Genomic DNA, 27,333 nt, shown 5'->3' on the forward strand with positions numbered 1-27,333 from the left:
TACTGGAATAATATTTTTTGGCTCGTTTTATGTTTACATTATATTTAATATAGTTTTTTCTATTGCCGTTTTAGTGCTTAACCCTCTGAGCCTCAAAACCCGCCAGCATGCTTGAAAGACACGTCATGTTTTTTAAAACAAGTGGATTCCATCAGAACTGTCCAACAGTTCTTGAACGTCTCATGTGTGGCATGCTGTTTTGTTGGAAAATTAAACAAAACCAATGATATTTCATCATTCTAGGTTCTTGGTGCCACCTTGATACTTATGCCAATCACTTACTTTGCATTTTAGATTTTTAATTATTTGAAATTCTTTTGTAGGAATCTGATTTCACTTTGATGAGAAAAAGTCCTTTTTGTAAATTTCTGTCAAAAAAAGCCAGATTAAATTGCCCAATAATCAACATTGAAAAGCAATAAAAGAGTAAAACTTTCAGGGGGTGAATACATTTAGACATTAGACATTGCAAGTGATCAGTAATCAGTAAATCACAGACTCCTTTGCAGCAGCCTACCTGGTGAGGGGTGGTGGAAGCTGCCGTTGCCTCCCGGTGTGTTAGCGGCATTGATGCCCAGCTGGGTGAGGGTGGAGGCCAGGTTCCCCGTGCTGCTGCCTCCGCTCAGAGAGGAGGATCCTGGGTATCCGGGCTCATCCTGGTCTAGCGGCGTGGGCAGCGGGGACGGGAAGTGGAGGCTGGACAGGTCGGGCAGCGAGCCGCCGGTGTTGAGGGCCGAGGGGACGCCGTGGGCCGGTGTGGACGGCTGTTCCGGCGATGTAAAGATGCTAACAGAGGAGACGGAAAAGGTTCACAGCCTCCGGATAAACTGTCCAAAAACAACCCTGATCCTCCTTTGTTTTCTCTATAATCAAATTATAAATATCATTAAGACTGGAGCACCTTCTCTGCAGCTCTCTGACTTAAAGGATGAAAGGAACATTTTATGATGTTCCAATTCACGGTGGAACACAAAGTACCACATGGAGAAGGAGACAGAGAAGTCCGACTGATTCAAGCCTTTTTAAAAGAACTAATCGATTTTCAGGCTACACCAAAGAAGTGATTTAGGCACAATGCAGTGTGTGTTCAGAGCCGTTACTCACTTGATGCCAGGAACTTCACACGACTTCGGCCGTGACGACAACAAAGGCAGCTGAGAGAGGAAAAACCAAAACAAGTTGTGAAATAATCAGTTATCCTTTCAAATACATTAAATTTGCAGAAGTTTTTAAATAATACTGACATTTTGTTACAATATGTCTGTTCTTGAGTTATCAAAAAAATGCATTTCAGGTGAAAAGTTACGTCTTTTCGGAAATAAACAGGTGCAGTTTTCTAAATTTGACTATATGGCCCACAGCCATGAAATTCAGTGAACTCACAGACAGATAAATGGTTTGCAGCAGATCCAAATGCTTCAATGGCTCCAGCAGAGTTCACATTTTTAACTATTGGAATTAAAATTGGAAAAAAAGTGCCATATCTTCAAACGATTGTGGCACTGGGGCCCCAGGAAGTTCCTGTAAGTGTGTATATATGGCTGTGTCCATAATTTCTACTGAAAATACAGTCTTTGGTCAACATTTCACCAAGTTTTGAGGCCTCCTCAGTAAAATTTGATGTGTGGCAAGTACTAGCAAGATAAGTTTCTCTTTTTTTGTTGCCATTTTGACTTGGAATCTGTCTGAAGCGTCTTGAAACTTGCCTCAAAGGATTAAAAATGGTCCAAAATTACTTAAAATCTGGTCAATACGTAAAATGTATGTCACCTCTCGTAGTCGCATAAAGTATAGCAGAGCCTTTATGATGCATAAGGATAAAGCAAAAACTAAAAGCCAGTTACTAAAAGACTGAAACAGAAAACAGTATGAGAATAAATATTTTTTACCTTCTTGGTGTCCCAGGGTTTGAGCAGCTTCCCCTCATCCAACACGTTCTCCTCGATGGGAGGAACTGGGTATGGAAACACTGACAAATAACAACAAGACTTTTCTGTAAATATGCACGTTTACTCTGCTGCATGTGTTTTTTTTTACAAGCTCTGTACCCTAAGAAACCTGCAGTGAAACCATGAGATGATGCTCATAAAGCCTCTGTCTGCTCAGAATAACAATCTGACTTTTAAAACTTTGACTTGATGCCATGTTTACGCAGTCACAATGTTCTCTTGGAAATTAGAGGATCAGTTGACGACATCTGAAGGTGGATTTAGTCGATCAAATCATCTGCTTTAATACAAGGATCCAACACAAGTCTTGTTTTTTCAAAAGTAAACACAGAGTATGTTCTAAATGTAGTATTTTATGTCATTATTGTTGAAACAGAGGTTTGCTGCATGCATTTATATGGTCCTAGAGGTCATGAGGAACCTCGTAAAGGTCCTTTACAGGTTCTACAAGTTCTAATGGTCACTGAGAAGGTCCTAAAGGTGCTTTATGCAGTCCTGGTGGTCATAAAGAAGATACTAAAGGTAATCTAAGAGGTTCTACAGCTTCTAATGATCACTATGGGGGGCTAGAGGTGCTTTACATGGGTCTGGTGGTCATTAGGAAAGCCTTACGGGTAACGTAATAGGTTCTATAGGTTCTAATGGTCACTGAGAAGGTCCTACAGGTGCTTTATATGGTCCTAGTGATCACTGCGAAGATCCTAAAAGTCATTTAAGAGGTTTTACAGATTCTAATTGTCACAGAGGTTCTACAGGTGCTTTATGTGGTCCTGGTGGTCATTCAGAAGGATTTAAAGGTTACTAAGAAAGTTCCACAGGTTCTAATATTGACTGAGGGAGTTCTACAGGTGCTTTAGGTCATTCAGAAGATTTTAAAGGTAACGTAAGAGGTTCTGCTGGTTATAATGGTGACTGATGGGGCCCTGGGAGGTGCTTTGTGCGGTACTGGTGGTAATTAAGAGGCTCTTATGGGTAACATGAAAGGTTCTAATGGTGACTGAGGAGAACCTAGTTGTGGCTTATGTGGTTCTGGTGGTCATCAAGAAGGTCAAAAAAGGTAATATAAAAGGTTCTAGAGGTTCTAATGGTGACTGAAGAGGTTCTAATCGGGCTTTATGTGGCACTGGTTGTAATTAAGAAAGTCTTACAGGTAATGTAAAAGGTTCCACAGGTTCTAATGGTGACAGAGATGGTCCTAGAGGTGCTTTATGTGGCCCTGGCCATTTATTAGGTTCTACAGGTGGTCGTACATGTGTTTTATGTGGTTCTAGTGATCACTGAGAAGGACTTAACAGTGATAAAATGGTTCCACAGGTTCTAATTGTGATGGAAGGGGTAATAGAGATGCTTTGTGTTGTCCTAGTCATTTATTGGGTTCTGCAGGTTTATTAAGAAGGTCGTATGGGTAACATGAAAGGTTCTAATGGTGACTGAGGAGAACCTAGTTGTGCCTCATGTGGTTCTGGTGGTCATTAGGAAGGTCTTAAAGGTAATTAAAAGGGTTCTACAATCTACCAAACTTAAAAAAAATGTACATTTCCAGACATGGATTAAGCGGATTTGGAGACTAAAAAAAGTCAGTGCAGATGTTCATTGAAAAGGTTTTTAGCTAAGATTGGAAGTAATCCATGTTTGGAAACTGAGACGGTCTAAAATAATGGTCACGATGACAGACAAATACATTTGCTGTAACTACAGAGAGATCTTTAGATTAGATCTTTGAAAATCTGTAAAAATGTGTGACTGTGTGCTTAACTCACTTCTTCTGGCCTCTCCGTCGTTCTGACCTGCAGATCACAGAAAAAGACAGAAAGACACAACAGGTTTCACTCAAGACAGAAACACTGGCTTTAGTTTACATCCAGAACATCCTGATTCTGCTGGCAGCACAAGGAAAACCTGTTTTTTCACTCGAATCTTTATCCTGAGGTGTCAATTGGCCAGAAATAACTCAACTTTCACTTTTGTTGATGACAGTGTCCTCTACAGTCAAACTTCGACATGAACTCTTTTTACAGACTGAAAAAGTTCGACTGCCGCTTCTTATTTTCAGACTAGAAAGATGTTTGAAAAATAGGTTCAGAGTCAGCTGGTAATTTATAAAGGGATTGTTCCTGAGTCAGAACTTTATTTTTTCTGTCTACAGACTACAAGCTGTATGTAACTTTCGTTAAAACTTTAAAAGGACAGAAGTGGAGCAGTTAGATTAGATTTTTTCTTTAGTTTAAGAGTGACATCAACAAACAATCGAATAAATGAACAAATTAAATAAAGTCTCTTTTTTCCTGAGTCAATGAGACAAATTTTAAATCAATGTAAAAATTTCAGAAGGACTGAATTTTAACCCAACTTTAATAAAATTAAAAATGCTGCCTTTTAAACACTGTTTTTTTACTGCAATAGAGTTGTCCAAAACAATCCTCTGCTATTTTGACATACGATTAATCACTTTGAGTGATTTTTCTGGTGTCTTCCTTTGTCAGTGCTAGATTTAACTTTCATCAAACCAAACACAATTTGAAAAAGTTATGATTTTAACATTTATCCATCAGATTTCTGAATTAGGTTGAATTTCTGGAGTAAAGAAAATCATTAGCTGATCGCAACTTAGAAATAAATCAAATTAGGGCATTATCAAATAATCAGTTTGAGTAATTTTTAAGTAAAAATAGATTTGAGTCTTTTCTGGTTTCTTTCTTCCTCTACGTGAGCAAATTAAAAATCTTTGGACAAAACAAGATGTTTGAAGGAACGCTGACCCACATTTGTCAACATTTTCTGACATTTTAGAGACCAAAAAACCCACAGAGAAAACAGTTTAGTTGCAGCCCTGGTTTAGAAATCAATTGATCAGTGTGAGTAGTTTTTTAAAACAGTCTGCATGTCTTTAGCCTCCAATACAATCAAAGCTGATTTCAAATCTTTCTCCTGGTACAGAAGGATTTGAAATGACCACATCTATAATCTCAGTCACGTCCTCTCTGCTCTCCTGATTGTCAAACTTATTATCATTCATGTTCCCTGTGCTGCTGCCTCACCGGTGCGTCTGGAGCTCTGGGGGGTGAGGGTGGGTCCTCCCGTGGTGAAGGGGTCTCCTGTGGGTGGGTTCATCACGCTGGTGTGGAGGGCCGAGTCGGAGTTGGTCCTGGGGGGGCCACAGACATACACGGTGTTAACAGAGCGAGAAGAAAAACAACCAAGTCTGAAGAAAGTCAGCTGAGTCTTCGATCTGTAACACTACTGAAAACACCATTTAACTTAACCGTAACATCTCCTAAAGATGATTCAAGGAAGTCGGAGTAGATAAGACAGTAGTCAACATCTTATTTTCTATCAATACACACTGAAGGCAACTTCTATTTTCAACTACAGTTACTCAGAAAATGCTATAGGCGTTAACCCGCACATGATCCCCACAGATTTGAAAGCCTTGTTCCCAATTATTAGTCAGAAACTGTAAAAAAACAAAAAGAATAAAAAGATTTCAGCTTACAGATGGTCCTCGAACGCATCATTTGTGACACACGGATCCAATACTTTATCAAAATTCCTTTATTCAACATGACTCATTAAAAAATGCAAAAAAAATAAACCAGTTGCAGCAACTAGATTCTGTAAAAAACTAAAACTTCTTCCCTCCTTGTTCTAACTGATTCTTCATGACTGACTCAGACGTGAGCAACAGTGAAAACATTTTTCAGGTGGTGTTTCCACAGAGCAGAGAGGAGACGACAAGAGAGACTGAGAGGAAAATAAAGCCTATACCGGATCAATAAGCTAAATGCAGCACGGCTCTAAAACAGTGAACAGAGGAGAAAGTTGCTGGAAGATACATCCAGCATGGTGAAACATCTTTCTACAGTTCATGAGAAGAGTAGAGTGAAAAAGTTTGTAGATGCTGCAAAGATGTAAAATGCTAAATATCTATAGTATGTGGAGATGAAACAATCACACAGATGCACAAAGTGACATAAATAAGACACACAAAATAACAAAAATGACACAAGAAATAACAAAATGAGACAACAACAAAAAGGAGACACAAAACAACAAAAGCGAGACAGAAAAAAATAAAAACGAGACAAAAATCCATAAAATGAGACACAAAACAACACAAAACAAGGCACAAAATGCCAGGCGGGAGACAAAAAAAACAACAAAGGGGACAAAATAACCACAAAGAGACAAAACTTACTCAAATTTATGAAAATGATAGACACGAAATAAAACTGTCTCTCAGAGTCTGTAGATTCTGTAAATGTAAATAGTTAAATATCTACAGACTGCAAAACCTTCATCTTTTCTGGTGTTGGTAACATTTCTGGACCTATTTGTGAAATTAAATTATGTAAGAAAATGTAAGAGGTGCAGGACTTTATAGCATAGTGAGAAAGAAACTGCTTAGGGTTCAGATAAAAGAGGAAAACACAGATGAATTTCGTGTCAGTGAGTGTTGGTCTGTGAAGATTTATTCAGGCATAAAAGAGAGAGAAAATCAACACTATAGAACAACATAAAACAGCAGATCAAGTGAAGTGAAAATGTGAGACATGGAAGGAAGAATTTTAAAAGTGTAGCAAAGGAAAGAAGTGATGATTCAAAAAGCCAGAAAAGTTTCCAAATGCAATCTGATTTCAATCTGACATTTTAATTCTGGACAAGATTGGATCCCACGGCGGCAGGAATAGAAGAAGAAAGTAAAAGTAGGCAGAAGAAGAAGAGGATGAGGAGGATTCACCTGTTAAGTGCAGTGGTGGGAAGACGAAACAACTGGCTTTTATCCCCGGGGAAGTTTCCAGACCAATTCCTTTCAGTGATCGACAAGAACAAAAAGTTATTCTTCTCCAGCGGGAGGGAAAAAATTTAAAAGGAGGCTAAAGCGGGAGGAACGGAAGAAGAAGAAGAAGAGCGTGGGCTCTGAAAGCAAGCCGAGGAAGATGGAGGGAGACAGCAAGCGAAGGGCAGAGAGTGGCCTGATGCCACATTTATATCCAAAAGATCAATATCTAATAATCAGCCAATCTGTGCATGTCTATGATATTGCACTGTAAAAAATTAATGTCTTTACTTGTAACTTGTTTAAAACAATTTACAACTTCTTCCTGTTTTGTAAAATGACAGATATCAAGTAAAAGAAGGCCAAAAATCTGTATTTTTGTAAATAGTAATTCATTCTTTTACGTTTGACTTCAACATTACAATGTTTTCTGTGTTTAAATCTACTAAATACATTACTGTGATACATATGCCATTATTTTCAGTTTTTGAATGTGACAGCATTCAAACATTTTAAAAAAGATTTTCTTGCACCCTTCCTGCCAGCTTTTTACCAGTTTTATTATTATCTGTATTATTTAAAATATATTATTATTATTATTATTATTATTATTAATTGCCATCAATTAAAATAATAATTATGTATAATTATGATTATTTGAAAAATGGTAAATTTAGTTTTTAACTAAAATTTTATAGGTTTTCGCAGTTTGTTGAATTACTGATAATAACTATTATCTACATTTATTGCATATATTATAATTATTGACATGCTGATTGGGGGGGAAAAAAATGTATGTTACAGCCACATCAAAACTTTGTATTTTTACAAAAGAGAATTTTGTCAATTTTTTGCCATTATATAAAATAATAATTATGTATATTAATGTACATAAATGTGTAAATTTTGTTTTTAATTGTTATTTTACAGATTTTTACTACTTCAGTTTTGTTAAGTTACACATAATATTGAGTAAAATCACAGCAATGAAGCATCAATTTACATGTTTACTGCAAATGTAAAAAAAAAAAATAATTACACTATACTGCTATATTTAAAGCAGCCAGAAATGTATATATTTTTATAGATATTTGCTATTATTTTCAAAACTGTCTATTTTTTAAAGATTTATTTACTCTATTTTTGTGTTTTACGTATATCTTCTGTCACATTTAATCCATTAAACCTTACATGTAATAGTTTCTGCATCTGACTAACTTTGACTCATAACATCAGGACAGACAGGAAGCTCTGCTGGAGCAGAAACTGGATCTGTGAGTCACAAAGTTTTGTTTGAATGCAGAGAAAATGTAGATTTCTAACGTTTAGCAGCACAGAAGACGAGTGCAGATACAAATACAACGACTGAATGGATAAACACTTTCTTCTGAAAATTCAAACTGTGCTGCTTCTGACACAAACTCAGAGTGCAGGCTGGGTTTACGTCTCCAACAGCAGAAAGGTCTGTGAAAGCAACACATTTATTTAGGAAACAGCTGGAGGTTATCTGCCAGCCTTAATGTGCGTTTTGAGCTGTGGATCAAGGCCAGGCTCTCTCTGAAGGTGCTGCTTTTGTCTTGTTAGAAGGAAACCACAAAGAGCTCCAGCAGGCGAAAATGAAAGCAACCGGCAGAAAATGCATGAGAAAGCCAGAAAACAGAATAAAATGAAAATAAAAGAAGAGGCAGATTCCCATAAGAAAGAGGAGGGAAACAAGGCAGAAACTGGAAGTGAGAGCTCTTCAAACCCGCTCAGGTTTGCAGAGACACCAGCTGAAGTCAGCTCAGCTTCATGCTTTTAGTTTGTTTTATAGGGGTTAGTGCGACTTGAAGGATCCACCAAGACCTTCGTGAAGCCTCAGTGTCGCCACATGTGGTTGTAATCCAGTCAGCAGGTCACAGAAAGACATGGCGAGGCTGCACAGAAGTCAGTGCCTTGCTCAAGGACACTTCAGCAGCAGACACCGCTCTGTTTTTGCTGTATTCTGCTGCTGTCTTTCAGGACACTGTAACATTTTGAGCTCCAGGTTAAACAACGATGATACCTGACAAACTGAGTTTCTGCAGGTTCTAGAAAGCCACATCTATGGCACAATTTGTGATGATTTAAATCACAAATTACAGCAAAACTGTGTAATTTGTTCTTTTAGAATGTTTGATCATAAAATTACAATGTTTAAAGCCTCACATGATAGTTTTAAAACATTAACAAAAGATGGAACATTTTGATTTTGGAGATGCTGTCGAGGAAAATGGTAATGAATCTATAAAACATTTGCACAATGTTAAAAACTATGATGAAAAACCCAAATACTGAAAACATCTTAACAACGCTGAAACAATGTTATAGTCAAACATTTTTAGAACATGTTTAGGTATCCTATATTAAGAAGAACATTTTAGGAACTAAAGAAAAACCTTACTACAATGTTTCTGGAACAAAACATTTCTAGCTGGGATGCACCTTAATGGGATGCTAACTATTTATCATTTAGAATTTTTGATCCAGCTTTCTAAGATGCTGGAGTAGAGGAACGTTTTCAGACTTTTCGTGTGTTTTCTGAAGCTCTGTATAAAGAAACCCGACTTTGAGGCGACACAGAGGCTTCAGAAAGGCTTGGCAGCAGCAGAGATTCAGACGAGATGCTTCGGAAATGAACAAACAGGCATCCCTGTGGACAGCCTGGTCTCAATGGAGACAGACAGCAGTGAGGCGAACAGACCTTCTCCAGCTGGGGTCGGGTGGCGGCGACAGGTAGGCCGAGTTGTACAGAGGGTTGTCCACCTGAGGAGGCAGCAGGTTAAGGAGACTAACACATTCATCAACTTCTCTTTTTCAGCTCAACAGGACAGACAGCGGCTGGTTTCACTATGATTCCAACTTCTCATTTTCCCTTTTCTCTCTGAACTCGAGGGAAATTTAAAAAGTTTAAGTCAAATAAACACAGCACAACGTCTGTGCTCAGACTTCAGATCACAGATTGTAGCAGCCTGATCAACAGCCTCCTTCAGACGTTCACACTTTCTCTTGCAGCTTCGCAGAACAAACCGTTTCAGGAACACGTTCCCTTCTTTTACATTTTTCACTGCTGTTGTTGCTCAGAGCTTTCCATCTCATGAACCTGGTAAGGGTTTGCTGTGAGGTCCTGGTTGTGTTTCCAGCGTATTTTCAAATTACCAGTTCTAATAAAAAGTGGAAAAAAGTGATCACAAAGAGGAGCAAAACGACCACAAGGAAACACAAAACAACCACTAGGAGGCATACAGATACAAAATGACGAAGAAAAGCGACAAAATCCCCAAAAAGTGATAAAACAATGACAAACAGACACAAAGCAGCCACAAGGAGAAAAAGTGACCCCAAGGAGACACAAAGTGACCACAAAGGAATACAAGACAACTATAGACGGACAAAATGATCACAAAATGACAAAAAACAACCTTTAAGAGATACCAAACAAGCACAGATGCAAAACAACCACAAAGAGACACAAAATAACAATAAAGAGACACAAAACAACCACAAAGAGACACAAAACAACCATAAAGAGATGCAAAACGACCACAAAATGATCAGAAAAACACACAGAACAACCACAAGGAGAAAAAAATTACCACAAAAACATGCAAAATGATACAAAACAAACATGAGGAGACACAATACGATCACAAAGACACACAATATCACCATAAAAAGATGCAAAACCACCGTAAAGGGACACAAAACAACCATTTGGAGACACAAAACAATCACAAAGAAACACAAAATGATCCCAAAAAAACCTCAATGACCACAAAGACACGCAAAATAACCACAAGGAGAAAAAACAACCATGCAGACACAAACTGATCACAAATGGATAATAAAATCCAACATCCTCAAAGAGACACTAAATGAACACAAAAATGTGCGAAACAACCGCTAATGAATGCAAAACGACCTCCAAGACTCCAAGAGACACAAAATTAATACAAAGATACCAAAATGACCATAAAAAGACACAATATACTCATGAAGAAACACAAAACAACCATTCAGAGAAACAAAACGAGCATAAGGAGACACAAAACAACTACAAAGAAACACAAAATGACACAAAGACATGCAAAATAAGCACAAAGACAAAAAATGAGCATAAACAGACACAAAAAAAAATTAAGAGACACAAAATGATCCCAAAGAGAAAGAAAGTAAAAGTAAAACAACGGCAAAGAGACTCAGAGTGATCACAAAAAGACACAAAATGACCACAAAAAGACACAAAATGAAGACATTTCAAACATACACCTTTAAAATCTGAACTGCATCATAGTTGGTCGTCTCACAGCCACAGCACAAGACAGGAGCTCATCAATTAATGCTTCATAAAACTGACTAAAAAATAAATAAATCAGAGTGACAGCGACTGAAACTCAGGACAATTTTTCATTGTCAGATGTTTCGTCGGGGCATAAAAATCCTTCCAGTCGGTAGCAGACCTGCAGTAAATTATCCATTTACTGCAGGATGGAGGATCAACATTTGGAGCGTCTCTGGAACAAAAAGCAGGCTGTGTTGCTGCTGCAGCTTAAAACCAGATACTGACACGAGGACATAAAGCACGTTGAAAACTAGATTAAATGTCGGCACGGCAGAGCTGATTCACAGAAACAACACCACTTGAAGCTGCTGATCTGTTGTTTAAATCACATAGGAAAATTATAGTTGGATTTATCTGCAGCTGAAAATAGTTCCGAAGAAATCCAACCATTTCTCCTGTCTGCTTATTTAGGAAAACTTATAAAATCTAAAATATATTTCTGAGGTGTTTTTTAAGCAACCAGAGGGAGCTGAGAGCTGCACACAGGAGGTCAGAGAGCGCTGAGAAAACACCTGACAGTATGGTGAAGGATACTTGGCGGTTGCGGTACGGTCGGACCGGCGAGATGAAGCGGCGGTCCCGCTGGACTCGCTCCACCAGACCGTGATGCCGAGTCGACCGGTTGGACTCCAGAGTAGAGGGGAAGGAGCCCTGAGACACAGAGAGAGTCAACAGTTAGTGTCAGATTTCTTATGCACCTCAGTGGAGTATAAATTAGTGACCAAAAGGAGACAACATAGACAGAACAACAATCAAAGTAACACATACAGTGTATTTTTATCACGTATCAGTAGGTAAAAACAACAATAATCTCAAAAATTTAGATAATCTGCAGATGATTTTATTTTAGAGTTTTTTGACTGGCTTTAGACCGGTGTTAGAGTTGGTTTGGACTGGTTGTAGATTTAGTGTTGGACTTGGTTTGAACTTGGCTTGGACTTCATTCTGGACTGGTTTTGGACTTTTCCTGGTTTCAGGCTTAATTTCAGATCAGCTTTTGACTAGTTCAAGATGGGCTTTGGACATGACTTGAACTGGTTTTATACCTGTGTTGGACTTGGTTTGGACTTAGTTTTGGACTGCTTTTAGTCTTGTTTTGGCTGGTTTTGGACTCAGTTTTAGACTGATTGTAGATTTCATTTTGGACTGGTTGTAGACATGGTTTTGGATTGGTTTAAAATGGCTTGGACTTGGTTTGGACTGCTTTTAGAATGGCTTTAGACTTAGTTTTGGATTGACTGTAGAATGAGTATTGGACTTGTTTTAGACTGGTTTTGGACTGAGTTTTGGACTTTTACTGGTTTCAAGGTTGAACAGCTTTAGACTAGTTTTTAAAGAAACCTGGAGTTGTTTTTGGACTGGTGGTAGACCAGTTTTAGACTGGTGATAGACTTTGGTTTGGACTGCTTTTAGATTTGTTTTATAGACTTGATTTGGATTTTATTTGGACTGGTTCTAGTTTGGTTTGGAATGGCTTTAAACTGCATTTATGGGTTTGGTTTTGTGCCTCCATATTCATTTCCTGTCACCTCTAACAGAATCTCTGAGGTCAGTCTCATACAAAGACTGACAGAAAAAAAACTCTCTTCTGGATTTAAAAAATGTAAATGGATCATAGATGAATGTCTCATGTTGGTGACACAAATTTGTCCCTGTCTCTCATGTGGCTGCAGTTTGAGCGGCTCCACACTAATCTAAGCATCTGAGCCAATCCATAAAAATCTACCAAATTGAATTAATGTGAATCAGCAGATTGTTTTATGTACCAAAACTTTTGTAATTTTAATGAAGTCATGCAAAAATTTACCCTCATACTATGAATATTTTGTCCTTGAATCACAGAGTACGGTTCAAATTTCTCATTTTTTAATTTACTTTTTCCAGCATTTTTATACTATCATACCTTCATAAGCACAGAAGAGAGACACATGAAATTTTCACAAACTGGTGCATAAAAACTCACAATTAAGGAAATGAAAAGCTTGTAAACCTGCTCCCATGAGACAACCCACAGACAATGATCTGCAATAAACTTCTTTCTAATTGAGCTGATTTCACAAAAAACTTCTCAGAAAATAAAAACCTGGAGGAAACACACTGGAAGAAGCCAAAGACCTCCCTGTGCTTGCTGCCAGATTCATACCATCTTGTTCTGAACTCAGAGACCGAGGAGGAAGAGGAGGAGGCAGACAAATGGAGATTGTTATTGATGACAAACTTCCATTACAGAATGAGGTTGGCTCTGCAGGGAAATACTGATGACTCAGAGGAGCCGCAGATCGACGTGACTCAGCAAAATGTTCTTATTCAGCAGATTGATCAGTCTGACTTGTGGTACTTTCTATTCTAAGAAGCTCTGGAACGTATCCGTCAATGATGTTATTTGACTTTAGAGACACATTTATGAGCTAAATTCATCTATAAATTACTAACTAAAAGACGTCAGGAGCCAGAATTAAGATTAAGTGACAGACGTAAGAGAAGAACAGAACAGGAAGCTAAAACAAAGAGCATGTTGGTGTTTAGTCACCTGGAAGTCCTGCGGGTTCCTGCCAATCTGGTTGACGTTGGGTAGCGAGCCGCCATAGTACGGACCCTGACTCCGGGCCAGACGGAGCTTCTGGGCCTGCAGCTGCAAGAAACACAAGATCAATATTAAGTACATCATTAATCAACCAATTCTTTGAACAACAAACACATCAGGTCCAACAGATCAGTGGCTCAGCTCCACCTGAAATGCCATCTCTGATTTACTTCAAATTTAAAATAAATAAATAATCAGCTGAATAATCGCTATTGAAAATAATTGTTAGCTGTTGGCCTAAAAAGTGCCAGACATATATATTTAATTGCTCTTTCTCTTGAATTTGTGCTAAATCACATGTGACACCACTAACAAACCACTCTCACAACTGTCTGTTATCAACTATTGTCTTCTTTTGTCCACAGTCATTCAGTTTGCTGTCATTAAGCAGGAAAGAAACCAGAAAATATGTACATTTAAAAGGCTGCACTCACAGTATTCACACAGTTTTGATTAGAAAAATTACTAAAACGTATTTATCAGTTACCAAGTTGATAGCTGCCGACAAGTAACCGATTAGTCAGTCAGTCATTTAACACAACTTCTGACACTGATCGTGTCCCTGAATGCAGCATCCACTGCAGCCTGCCACTGTTGGATATCCTTTGAGCAAAACTCCCAGCATGCACTCTGTTACCCCTGGCAGTCTCACAGAGCTGCATGTAAATGATTCTTGAGCCTCCTTCATCAGAGCAACCGGCGGTGACAGCAGCGGCGGCGTCGCTTCAGACGTCACAAACGTCACAACTGACATCAACCGTTGCTCCACATCACACACAACCAACAGATTACACAGGCAGGAACTACAAGTGACGCCAGCGAAGGTTAAATGTTCACCAGTAATTTAAAATATCTGTGCTTATTTATTGCTAAAACCATTTGAACAGCTGACAACAGGCTCCTTCAGTCACTTTAGCTTTGGCTACACTGTCAAAAATTCAGTGGGGAAAAAAAACAAAAAAGAAATTGTGAAAATCTGTCAGCAAGGGTGCTAGAAATGGTGGCGTACTGCACTGTGTAAATGTTTTTTTTAATGCTTTTCTAAATATTATCTATATTTTTAAAGACAAGCAGATTTAGATGTGGACAGTATTTACAGTTCTGGCTTGGCTTGGTTTGGTTTTTCGGAAGATTAACATGTAAATCGATTTTTTTTTTTTACTGTGATTTCAACAAGTACTGTCTATTTTTTTTTAAACAAAACAGTGACAGTCTGTAAAAAAAAATGCTGAAAATTATTTAACACTGTCATACCTTAATATACATGACTTTCTTTTAAATTAGGAAAAAATATCTTTGAAACAATTATATTTCTAGTAGAGTTAAATACAATTAGTACAAAAGATTTTTTTGGTCCTGCATTGTGAAAGACAACTACAATACATAAAAATATGGATTTTTGATGTGGACATTATTCACGGCCTGTTTTTTTTTTTTACTTTATTGTTGTTGTATTTTAATAGTCAACATGTAAAAAAAATAGATTTTTTTTCACCTTTCTGTTATTTTAGTAGTTATCTGTAAAGTAGTAAAATAAGGAAATGACAGTAAATTGTGCAAAATACAGATAAAAAATGCTATAAAAAAAAGAAAAAAAAGGAGATGTTTTTACAGCGTACTTCCAGGAACAGAGCAGAAATCATTGGATCTGTTAGTTTTCTCTCTGTAATGTAATAATGCGTGATATGTGAAGAGTCCTGTGAATGCTTCTGTTGTGATGGCGCGATATTAATCAAGCTGAACTGAACTAAATACGTTTCGTAGAAAGGCCCAATCAAAGTGTCTGCTATGGCTGAACAACCAATCAATTTCAAATCAATTTGAAACTACACAAATACCAATTGACAAACGATGCAGTTTATAGTTTATAGTATGTCTGATTTAGACTGTAAACTGTGTCATGGGTGTTAGAAATTCATGCCATTCTCCCTGTGCAACCGTCACACTTTAGATGGTTTAGATGGATTTCATGGGATATTGTTCCATCACAGGTTCTGAATATATTATATAGTGAGACACTGTGATACCATAAGAGGTGCAGAACTACCACAAAGAAACACAAGACGACCACAAAGAGACACAAAATAAACACAAATACACACAAAACAACCACAAAGCGACACAAAATGACCACAGAGACACAAAATAAATACAAATAGACACAAAACAACCATAAAGAGATGCAAAACAACCACAAAGAGACACAAAATGACCTCAGAGACACAAAATAAACACAAATAGACACAAAAAGACCATAAAGAGATGTAAAACGACCACAAAGAAACACAAGATGACCACAATGAGACACAAAATAAACACAAATACACACAAAACAAACCATAAAGAGATGTAGAACGACCAGAGTAACAAAATGAACAGAGACACAAAATAAACAGACACAAAACAACCATAAAGAGATGCTAAACACCCACAAAGAGACACAAAACAACCACAAAGAGACAAAAAGCAACTACAAAGAGACACAAAATGACCACATAAACACAGACACAAAACAACCATAAAGAGATGCAAAACGACCACAAAAAAACACAAGACGACCACAAAGAGATACAAAATAAACACAAATAGACACAAAACAACCACAAAGAGACAGAAAATGACCACAAAGACCACAAAAAAACAAAGATACAAAACAACCGTAAAGAGATGCAAAACAACCACAAAGAGACACAAAATGACCACAAAAATACAAAACCACCACAAACAGATGCAAAACTACCACAAAAAGATCACGGACAGACACAAAACAACCACAAAAAGACTACAATGACACAGAAAATGACTACAAAGACACAAAACGTCCACAAGGACACACAAAACCACCACAAAGAAAGTGAACCAAGTAAAAAAGCCACGCTGTGTGGGGGTGTTTTAAACCTGGTGTGAAGCAGATTCAGCTCATTGAACAATGAATGGACCTGAAGGAAACTGTCGAGGTTTGCAAACCTATAAATACATTAGAGCAGCATGTGGACGCAGTGAGCAGCACACTGAGGCCCAGTTTGAGATGAACTCATTTCATCTCTGTGTCCTTGTCCTCTATCTGCTCGTGTCCTTGGATTCTCTACAAAACTCTGCTACAATCTCTAAATGTAATAAACTCACAGAAAACACCTCCTTCAACGTTTCTGTTTCTGTTGCTGAAATGTTGAATGTTTCAAGAGAACTAATCATTGTCCAGAGAGGACAATCATTCCCAAAGTAAAGTCTACTGTAGGTTTAATCATTCTGTGAAAAGAAAACGGCTCAGAGCTTTGATTAGACAGGAGAAACTGGAGCGCTGAGACAAATTCACTTCTGTGTGTTCGTCATGAACTCTGTCAGGCTGCAAAATGTTCAGCTGGAAGAAGAGAAAACCTGGTTTCAATCCAGGAGTACAGTTTTGCTCCATTATTGCAGTTTTGTTTGTGTACATTTTTAAGTTTAAAAGCATCATGTTTAGTCTCAGGAAATTTTAGACAAACACTGCTTACTGAAGAACGTTAAAAAAAACATCCTGTTTCAGTTGTTCATCATTTTTCCGTAGAGGTTTTTAACATTATCATAGCTGGACTTGACCCTGACTGGTTTCACAATTCCTCAAAATGGTTTTAATATAAGATTAAAGTTAACTGTACAAGCTATTATCCTGCTGTGCTGCTTTTCTAGTATTTTATTTTGATTTACAAATTGATTTTGTTTCATTTTTTGCACATATTTCCAAAAATGTCTAAGAAAATACAAAACCAGTCAAGAGTGTTTTTGGCCACATCAACATTCAGCCTGCAAACAGTCACACCATCATCAACAGGCTCAAAACAGAGAGCGATTTTACTCACACACAAAATCAGTGTCGAGATTCAAAGAATTCAAACATCATGTGGTATCACACGACTCTTTTAAAAAGACCAAGAGGTTGACAGTAACAGTCAAAAAGAACCTTTCAACATTTTCCCCTTTGAACAGCTGTGTACAGATGGTTCTGCTGTCAGGTTTGGAGAACACTAAAAAACTTATTTATAAAGTTCACAAAATGTATATATATTTTTTAAACTTTACAGATTTTCTCTGTTATGTTAAATTACAGATACTATCTAGTAAGAAAAATTGTTAACTGTAAAAAAAAACAAAAAAAACCCCAAACTGATCTGAACAAGTTAAGCAAATTTCCACATTTTTTTAAATTTTAGAAATTTTTTTAAACAACAGTTTTCCATAAAATTACAAGTTTTACTGTATTTAAATTTGCAAAAAATATATATATTTTACAGATATTTGTTGTTCTTTTAAACAAACAATATGTATATTAGGGTTGAAAAATGGTTAATGTTAAAAACATTATTTGCTGTTGTGTATTTTTGCAGTGTTGTTAAATTATAAATATCTTGTAAAATCACAGAAAAAAGTTGTTAATTTATGTTAAAGAAATATTAGTAAATATTTTTTTCACAGTTTTATTAAACTACAGATAATATCTAGTAAAATCACAAGTACCAGTTTATACGTTAACCATGAAAAAATAGGATGAAACTGTAAACATTGTCCATGTCTAAAATCTAAACTTCTAGATAGTAAACATCACTTTACATATTTTTTATTTGGTTAAATCACAAATTAGAATTTATAAAACGTCTATACAACTGTTGTTTTTGCTGATTTTAAAGCGATCAAAGAACAGTGTAATTATACGGTTAAACAATGTAAAAATGAATGAATGAATGAATTATCACGTGTATTGTTTTTAGGGTTTTTTTTTTTTTTTTTAAGTAAGACATAACATCTATAGAATATCAGTAATATCGCCACAAAGTTCCAGCTAAAAACTTTTCAAAAACTGTTTTGGTTCTTTTTGGAATACTTAATTAATCCCATAAGGTAAACTGCAGAGTTGCAGCAGCAATTAACATATCACACAACACACATAAAAAAACATTTCTTTTTATTTAATTTTTTTATGTGTACCTTACTGATTTTTGATGTGGAAGCTGTTTACATTTTGGGTAGTTTTTTTCCCCACAGTGAACCTGTAAATGAATATTTTTACCAGATATTGTCTGTAATTTAACAAACAGTTCAAAAACATGTTCAAAAATTACAGCTACAGACTGCTAAAAACATATTTCCACCAGCAAACACCTGCTGTTATGATATGAGCATAATAATAAGTTAATTCCCCTAAAGGATTGAGCTGATGTTCTCTGGGATCAGCTAAAGAAAATATGTGCATGTACCAGTAATCTGCAAAAATGAGCTGAAAAATATAACATATTGTTAAAAAAAAATATATATATATATATATATATATATCAAGCATCCCAACTTCCAGGACGAGATGAAATAGCTCTCATAGATGGAACATTTTTCTGTCTAGTGGTGATATAAATAAGCTGTCGTGTGTTTCTGGGTAAAGATTTCTGTTTAGTTTTTCTCTACATATGGAAAAAATGATAAATATACAGAGCTGAAGCATGTTGATCATTACAGTTTACAGCCACAGAGTCTGGCAGCTTTCCTTAATACAAAAACTAGAGGAAAGGTGGTGGAAAGTCAAGCTGAAATAAAGAAGAGTGAAGACGACTGTTTGTCCTAAACAACAAAACCTCCCGATGACTCACACAAACCTGACAACTTACAAACACACAGTAACCACTGTTTGCATGCAGCAAAGCTTCTGTAATGCAGCAGCGCAACACAAACACGACAGAGACGTGTTTCAGAACAAGCGGCTCCTCCAAACATCAACACAACAGCCTGAAAATACATTCAGACGACATTGAAGGTGTCACAGTAAAATGAAGCTCGTACAAAACAGAACTGTTCATCAGCATACGAATCCTTCAGTGAATCAGTATTTGGGAGAGAAAAGCTTGTGAATGTAATATTTTTTTTTAACAATTTTTTGTTTTTTTTCCACATATTTTCCCCATTTTGATAATTTACAGATAATACTGAGTGATATCACAGAAAAGGAAATAATTTACAAAACTGGCCATAATGTCAATAATGTACAAATTCATATATTAGACATGAAGGGTCTCAGAATAAATGGAACCAACAGACGCTGAACCCTCTAAGCTACATTTTCACTGCAGTATTAAGTCCTGCTCCTCTATGGAACCAGGACAACCATGACTGACAGGAGACAGAACTCAGAAATGTCTTCTGTGCAGATTGACGGTCAGATTGGCAAATAATAGAAAAAATGAAAAATTATGTGATTATTTATTTTCTGAAAACTGAACAAAAACCCTAGGACAATGTCCAGCATCTTTCCAGGGTGTTACCAACACTTCAAAAACATAAAGGATAGACATGCTACAGACATTTCAACACAGGAGGTCCTTGACTTGTGTCAGAATTCTGTTCCTACAGATTGAGGCAAGTCCATTTTCGCCGTAAGTCGGAACTCCGGTGAAAATGTCAACAAAGCCGTTACGTGCAGCGCCATATTTATCAGTTCTTCATAAAAGTCATGAATACCAATGACTTTCATACATGTATGAGTCATTTTACAAGACGGTAACAGAATATGCTGCACTGTTTTTACAACTTGATCTAATAATGCCGATGTTTTTCTGTGTTTCTTCCTGTTCCAAGGGTTTTATTAAATCTAATTTCACTTCTAATGTGTGTTGCCCTTAAGACAGAATTATCAACGTACTTTAATTTTGAGAAAGCCTTTATTTTGAAGTTGTCTGTTGACAGTCACTTCCTGTCCGCTATCTTGATGTTTAGCTTTACACCCGTGCGTGATTTTCTCTACTCTGTAAATGCCACAGAAGCAATGTCGTAAGTAATTAACTTCATTTTTGGATTCACTGGTTAAGTTAAAAGGATTTATTTACATGTTATTATGTTTTATTCTGTTTTGTTGCAGTTTTTACTCTTTAATGTGTATCAAGAGCCACAGTAAAGAAGTCAAGTTTGCTACTACTCACAATTCATTTTGCAAACACGGGTTTAACTAGTTGGATAACTGCAGCTTTTACGTTGCAGTGAAGATGGCACACGTGGCAGATGGCTTTCCTTTTCTTCGAAGCACTGCCATCAGAAGAGTCTGACTTACGCTTGGGAGCCATAATGAAGGGCATAAAGTTAGTTAATGTAGCACAATCCAAGGTGGCGTACAACCAGAGAATGTAAACAAAGCCGTCTTACAGCGTCCCGTAACGACGTAATTGTCCGCTCCGCTGGCAAACTAGTTCCATGTAACCAGTTCTGACATAATAACAAAATGCCGTAGGTCGAGGACGTCGTAAACCGAGGACCCCTTGTATTTACATTTTTAGTTTTAATTAGTCTTTATACTTCAGTCCAGTTCTGCCAAAAAGCCACTGAATTTTTGTCACGTGACTGTTGGTCACAGCTGCAACAAGGAGCTCACTGAAACTAGTTAGAGCAAAAGCTTTATTTATCTATTTTATAAATGACATGTATTGCAACTGGCCTCTCTGCTCTGAGTAAACACAGCCTGCAGTTCACCTGACAAACTGAAACAATCGCAGTTTTTGTGACATGACTGTTGGTCACAGCTGAGTCAGTCATGGCTTCACAGTGGCTTCAAGGTGCTCAGAATTTGTAGGGTTTTTTTTGTTTTTGTTTTTTGTTTTTTTTACAGAATTTTGTTTGAACAGACAGGTTGTTTCTGGGGAATTTTTTTAATGATGTGTAATGCACTTGTCTCCTTTCTCTCTTAGAAGTTTTGTCACGTTACTCTTGGTCACAGCTGAGTCAGTCATGGCTTCATGGTTGCGTCACGAAGCTCACAATTTTTAGTCTCTTACAGAATCTGGTTAAACACTTCATTTTGCAAGTTTTTAAATGAAACCTGCAGAATTAAGTGATTTTGATGCAATATCACAATTTAAAGCAGAGTGTTGGTTAAGTTTTCCAACAGAATGGCTTGTAGAGTTGAAAATCTGACAATGTTCTGCTGTTTTTACAGTTTGTGGCTGATGAATGGCATCATTTTGGAGATTTTTTTTTTTTTAATTTGGGGTCTAGAGGGTTAATAGAATTATAGAACAAATAAGGTCATTCAAAGTTACCAATAAAATGTCGATTTATTTTTTCTAAGAAATAAATGTGAAAATAAGCTTCCTTCCAGCTGCCAAACATTCTTTCGATCCTGAATGTGGCTCGAAAATCAGTCCTATGACCATGTTGTTTGGGCGGATTGACAAAAGGTCTCAATGTGACACCACTTCTCCTCTAATAATAATGGTTTCACACATCATGTGGACAAATAGCTATTTTATTAGGGAGGTTTGGGGAATCCAGAGACCAATTTTCTTTCAAATTGTCTGTCCGGAGCTGTAATCCCACAAACAAATATTTCAGTCTTGTTAGCAGAACTTAAACAGAATTCTTTGGAGTTTGATGCTATCAGTGTAACACTGAGTGAAGCCGTCGTAAATAAAGCAGCACCGTGGAAGCTAAAACTGGAGCTGAATGGCTCCATTGATTCACACAGTCGTAATATCGAGTTGTTAATGTTGCATTAAAAAAAAACTGAATCGGCAGCTTCATCTGGCTAATGATGCAAAACCGTCCACACACACTGTTAATCAGTTTGAATTTAAACTTAAAAAAATCAAAGGATATAAAGGCTGAAACTGTGACTCGGTGTGGCTTTATTTTATTAGAATTAGAATGGCTTTATTGTCATCATACATGGCATGATGAAAATAGAAACTATCCAGGTCGATTTAAATCTGATTCAACCTCTGGAACGCCACCAGAGCGTCTCTCCTCAGTACAGAGTCTGAGACTGGAGATAATTACAGGTCATCATTTAAAACTCTGCTTCCAGTCAGAGTCCAGATCTTCTGCTTTTCTCTGTCCACATCACTGAATATATTTGTTCTATATTTCAGGCAAAACTAGACATGTGATGCAGGCGGCGTGATGTTAACCAATTGTGGCTGGTGGTGGTGTTTTGTTTGTGTAGTTACATCAAATGTTGTCATCAGGAAACACTTTGACTACAACAAACCAGATATGAACCAAACATCGGTTTAGTCTTCTTCTGTTTGGCTGCATGGAGCTGAACTACACTGTATTAAAATGTTTTTTCTATACGTTTGCTTTGCGTCGTTGTGTTTTGTTGTGTATTGGTGTGTGTTTAATGTGTATCGTGTGTGTACTTGTGTGTCAGTGCTGGAATGTGTGTATTTTATGTATGTCTGTGTTTTATGTGCACACCTATGTGTTTGTGTGTTGCTGCTCGTCACTGCGTCAGTGTGCATTGCTGCGTGTTTTATGTGTCGGTGTGCGCCTGCTGAGCGTTTGTGTGTTGCTGTGTGTACCTGTGTGTCAGTGTGTGTCTGTGTGTTAATGTATATTGCTGTGTGTCGCCTAGGTGCTGTACGTTTTGTGTGTGTTACATGCATGCTATGTGTTGCTTTGCATTGTTGTATCTGTGTAGCTTTGTGTAGATGTGCGTTGCTGTTTGTCACTGTGTCGCTGCATGCGTATCACTGTGTTTTCTGTGTGTTGCTTTGTGTTACTGTGTTTCAGCATGTCGCTGTTGCTGTGTGTTTTTGTGTGTTGCTTTGTGTTACTTTGTGTCAGTGTGTATTAGTGTGTGTCACTGTGAGCAGCTCCGTGTTAAAGCTGTTCTGTGTCTATATACAGTTTCTCTCTGATGCACTTTGTTTTTTGAAATCAAATCAGTACTGTTACACACAGTATTTTATAGTATTTTTGAGGCGACAATATAAAAAAATAGAACCAGTCAACAGTGTTTATGGTCAAATCAGCACCCGAGGAACACAAACGGAGATGCAGAACGGTCACACTGACATCAAACTTTAACATGTCATTAAACAGCATAAAAAATAGAAAACAAATTTATTCCCAAATTAAAATTTCGGTGGATTCAAACACTACATCTCTCTGTACCGACTCACTAGACACCAACCTCATGTGGTATCCAACATAATTCTCACAGTCAAAGTGAATTTTTCAGCTTTAAAATGCCGTTTAAAGTCTTTAAGCTGTAATTATTTTTGCTTGCTTTGTTAAATTAATGATAACACCTGTTAAAATCACAGAAAACAACAATTATTTAGATGTTAACAATAAAAAAAAACAACACAGGCCAAAACTGTAAATAATGTCCACATCAAAAATCTCTATTTTTACAAATAGAAATCAATTCTTTTACAATTTTGACCATAAAATACACCGTTTTTAGCATATTTAAATTAGCAAGAAATGTTCTTTTACAAATATTTACCAGGGTTGAAAGTGTTAAAAAATGTTTTCTCAAAGAGTAAATCATTATTTTACCATATTTCACCATAAAAATACTGCATTTAAATTCACAAACTTTTATAGACAATTTAAGGTTATTTGGAAGAAAAATAATTTATATTAAGCATGAAAAATTGTAAAAAAAAAATTTAAACTGTTAATATTATTATTGTGATAAAATGCTGATGATATCTAGTAAAATCACATGAAAATAAATGTAAATTTTGACGAAAAAAAAAGATAAATGATGTCCGAATCAGAAAATGTGTCTTTTTACAGACAGTAAAAGGAAAGAAACTGTGACGCAAAATCAAAAGCAGCATCACGTCGCCTTTCTGCCATGTGAAACTGAAACGAACTGAAGCGTATGAGAGACACGGTCGCACAGCTCACGACTAAAACACAAATCATTTCACATTTCACACATTCATGAGCGGCGCTGCAGAGTGAAATCCGACTGTCTGCAGCACGGTCAGTGCTGCAAGTCAACACCAAGGCTTCCTCTCTGATCAGATAAAGTCCGACTTGTTTCCTTTAAGAAATACTTTAAGCGTTAATCAAAATACGCATCAAACCGTGTTACATTATGTGATCACCACACCCAAGAAATACCAACATGAACTCCTGTTTAACCAGGAAAAACGTCCTCGTTTTAGGAGTCAAACTAGATGAACTTGCTGATGGGAAATTAAGAATAAAAAACACTAAACTAAAGAAAGAGCTGAGAGAGCCAAACCTGCTGAAAGGCAATTTATCTTTAAAAGAATAAGTAAATCCAAATTACACTGGATATCAGCCAGAAACTGCAAAAAAAAGATAATTTTTAACTTTCCAAACTACTCATCTGTGACATCCAACATCCAATACATGGACAATGTTTCAACCTCATGTGCAATACCTTAATAACAATGTGGATTATTGTAATTTAAATAGTACTCATTACCCTGGTTAAGCAAATTTCTGTCTTTTTTTACACTTACTTTTAGACAGTACGTCTCATTCTGCATGTTATCTGCAACATTTTAGCCAGTTTTCGCTTTTAGATTTCTCAAATTCCAATTATGACTGTTGTAATTGATTTTAATTGAATTTACATGCAAGTAGCTCGAGTTTGACCTACTGAAAGAGGACAAGTTAAAAATCCGAACACGACGTGGTCAGTTATTTTCCATAACTTGTCTTCTGTTTAGACTAGCCATCTAAAATACACAGATTTTTATTTCACTTTGACATTTATGCAAATTAGTGCACAGGGCATAAGACAATCTCTCATTTGCAAATGTAAACATAAAATTCAATACACATATTCATATACATCTTATAGCATTTTTATTTAGAAATTGTCAGATTTAGATTTGTATATTTCGTCTTTTACTGTCTGTTGTTGTTGCTGAGTAATGTAACTCTACACACCACGTCAAATTTCTTGTGTGTGCGAACTCACTTAACATTAAAGGCTTTTCAGCTTAAAATCATGGGATCAAATTTAAAAATTTACCAAAAATTAACAGTTTGCTCTAATGAGATTCTGTGAAAAACAAAAAATTCGGAGCTTCTTGACACAACCATGAAGCTACTTTTTCTCAGATGTGACCAACAGTTACGTGAAACAAAAATCAACGTTTTAAGGTGAACTGCAGGATGTGTTTCCACAGAAGTGTATTAAAAATAATAAAAAATGTAAATGTTAAATATCTATAGAACAGAATAGAACATTTTTATTGTCAATTTCTCTATATATCCCAGACATTCAGAGGTACCAAAAAGATGTTTCTCTTCCACCTTTGTAATAGCACCCTACATTTAAAAAACTATCAAAATAAATAAATGAAACAAAGTACCATAAAATATATAAAAACCAACTTGTGAATTGGCAGTAGTGCAATAGAGCTTATTGAGGTAATACTAGTACAAATATTGTAGCCGCTTGTTGCATTTATTTCCACTTTGAAAAACGTTGGACATGTTGATTCCAGGATTTTTAATCTCTGTAAAATAAATAATTTTAAACAAATCAACTTTCATTCTTTCTTTATTCTGATTTCTGTCATTGTAACCGTGTCATTCTGCACAGAAGCCATTTCAGAGTTTTTCTCTCTCTAGCCATGATTGTTCTGTTTCCACAAAGGCGCAGTACTTCACATTACAGTGAAAAATGAGCCCAAAGTGAGGAAAAATGTGACAGGAGCAAAAAAACACCAGAAACTGCTTGAAGTTTAGATGGTTAAACCTTTTTGACTGACTATCAACACTTAAATCGTGCTTTATAAATTGGTAAACAATATGAACAAAACCCTCATTTTGTACTGTGACATCAATTAGGGCTACAGCCAGCTATTTTTTTCTACTCAGCAGTTAAAGTTAGGTTTTCTGACTATAAATCGAAAGAGAAATAGTCTGTGGAGACATTTGTAACATGTTGTTTTTGTCTGACTAACAGAGCAAAACCTAAAAAAAAATTGTATTTGCCATCACAGAAGACTGAGAAAATCTGCAAACATTCACTGGTTCTTGCAAAAATCCAAAAATCACAGCATTACAGAGCGCCTCATGATGGTCTAACACATCCAGAGATGGTGCAAATGCTGCAAAATGATCTCATACTGTACTGTGTTAACGCTCAACCCTGGAGCCAGAGATAAAAATACATGACACTGAACTCAGTAACAATAATCCAGATGAGCGAGGAGCCTTGTGTGAGCTGTCTGAGCAGTGACAGCGCTCTCGCCTGAAGTCACATCTGTGTTTGGGAGGCAGACGGCAGCTAATCACGCAAGACGAGCTGAAGCAAACCCAAGGCTGTGACTGGTCCGACGCTGCTGGACTTAATAAAGCACCTGAGCAACACAAGACGACAGCATCACACCTGAGACCGTCTGTGCTGCAACATAACATCCTTAAAATAACTCTCACTCCACTGCGGCAGGATAAATAACAACAGCAGCTAAAGAGGGGGGCTTCAAATGATGTTTAGACTCAGTTTATTTTTATTCCCCTGATTTAACTGGGCCAGGACACCAGCATTACATGTTTCATGTTGGCTGAAACACAACATCAAGCACAGCAAAAACATTAGTTATTTTTACAGATTTGAGCTGAAAATTAAGTCTTCAGAAAACCAAAACCAACTAATTCCTGACGATATGGGATAAAATTAAAAAAGAAGCAGCAACTCTTGAGACTAGAGCTGCAACAATTAATCAAATAGTTAATTAGATGAATAAATTCCTAATTTAATTGCTTAATATTGTGATAATCAGTGATCAGTTTGAGTATTTTAAAGAGAAACTTAATATCTTTGGACAATTTTGTTGTAATGGGTTTTAGGAAACACTGATACACTGATTCACATCATTCACCATTTTCTGACATTTTAAAGACCAAACAACTAATTAATTAATCCAGA

At 36.6% G+C, this 27,333-nt stretch overlaps 1 protein-coding gene across 3 annotated transcripts in view; it reads right to left on the reverse strand.

Moving 5' to 3' along the window:
• LOC111568265 (CREB-regulated transcription coactivator 2) overlaps positions 1–27,333 on the reverse strand; it is a 47,496-nt gene that overhangs the window by 18,792 nt on the left and 1,371 nt on the right. For 2 of the 3 annotated variants that reach the window (XM_035947943.2, XM_023269835.3), the window contains exons 2-10: positions 13,617–13,718; positions 11,621–11,737; positions 9,449–9,510; positions 6,688–6,756; positions 4,988–5,094; positions 3,710–3,736; positions 1,890–1,969; positions 1,105–1,154; positions 518–786 (exon numbers count right to left, since the gene is read on the reverse strand). In XM_035947943.2, coding sequence (XP_035803836.1) covers positions 518–786; positions 1,105–1,154; positions 1,890–1,969; positions 3,710–3,736; positions 4,988–5,094; positions 6,688–6,756; positions 9,449–9,510; positions 11,621–11,737; positions 13,617–13,718 — 883 coding nt within the window. The remainder of the gene's footprint in view (positions 1–517; positions 787–1,104; positions 1,155–1,889; positions 1,970–3,709; positions 3,737–4,987; positions 5,095–6,687; positions 6,757–9,448; positions 9,511–11,620; positions 11,738–13,616; positions 13,719–27,333) is intronic. The other variant, XM_023269836.3, reaches the window with a different exon arrangement.

The sequence above is a fragment of the Amphiprion ocellaris genome, chromosome 9 (genome assembly GCF_022539595.1).
Source record: "Amphiprion ocellaris isolate individual 3 ecotype Okinawa chromosome 9, ASM2253959v1, whole genome shotgun sequence".
Lineage (NCBI taxonomy): Eukaryota > Metazoa > Chordata > Actinopteri > Pomacentridae > Amphiprion > Amphiprion ocellaris.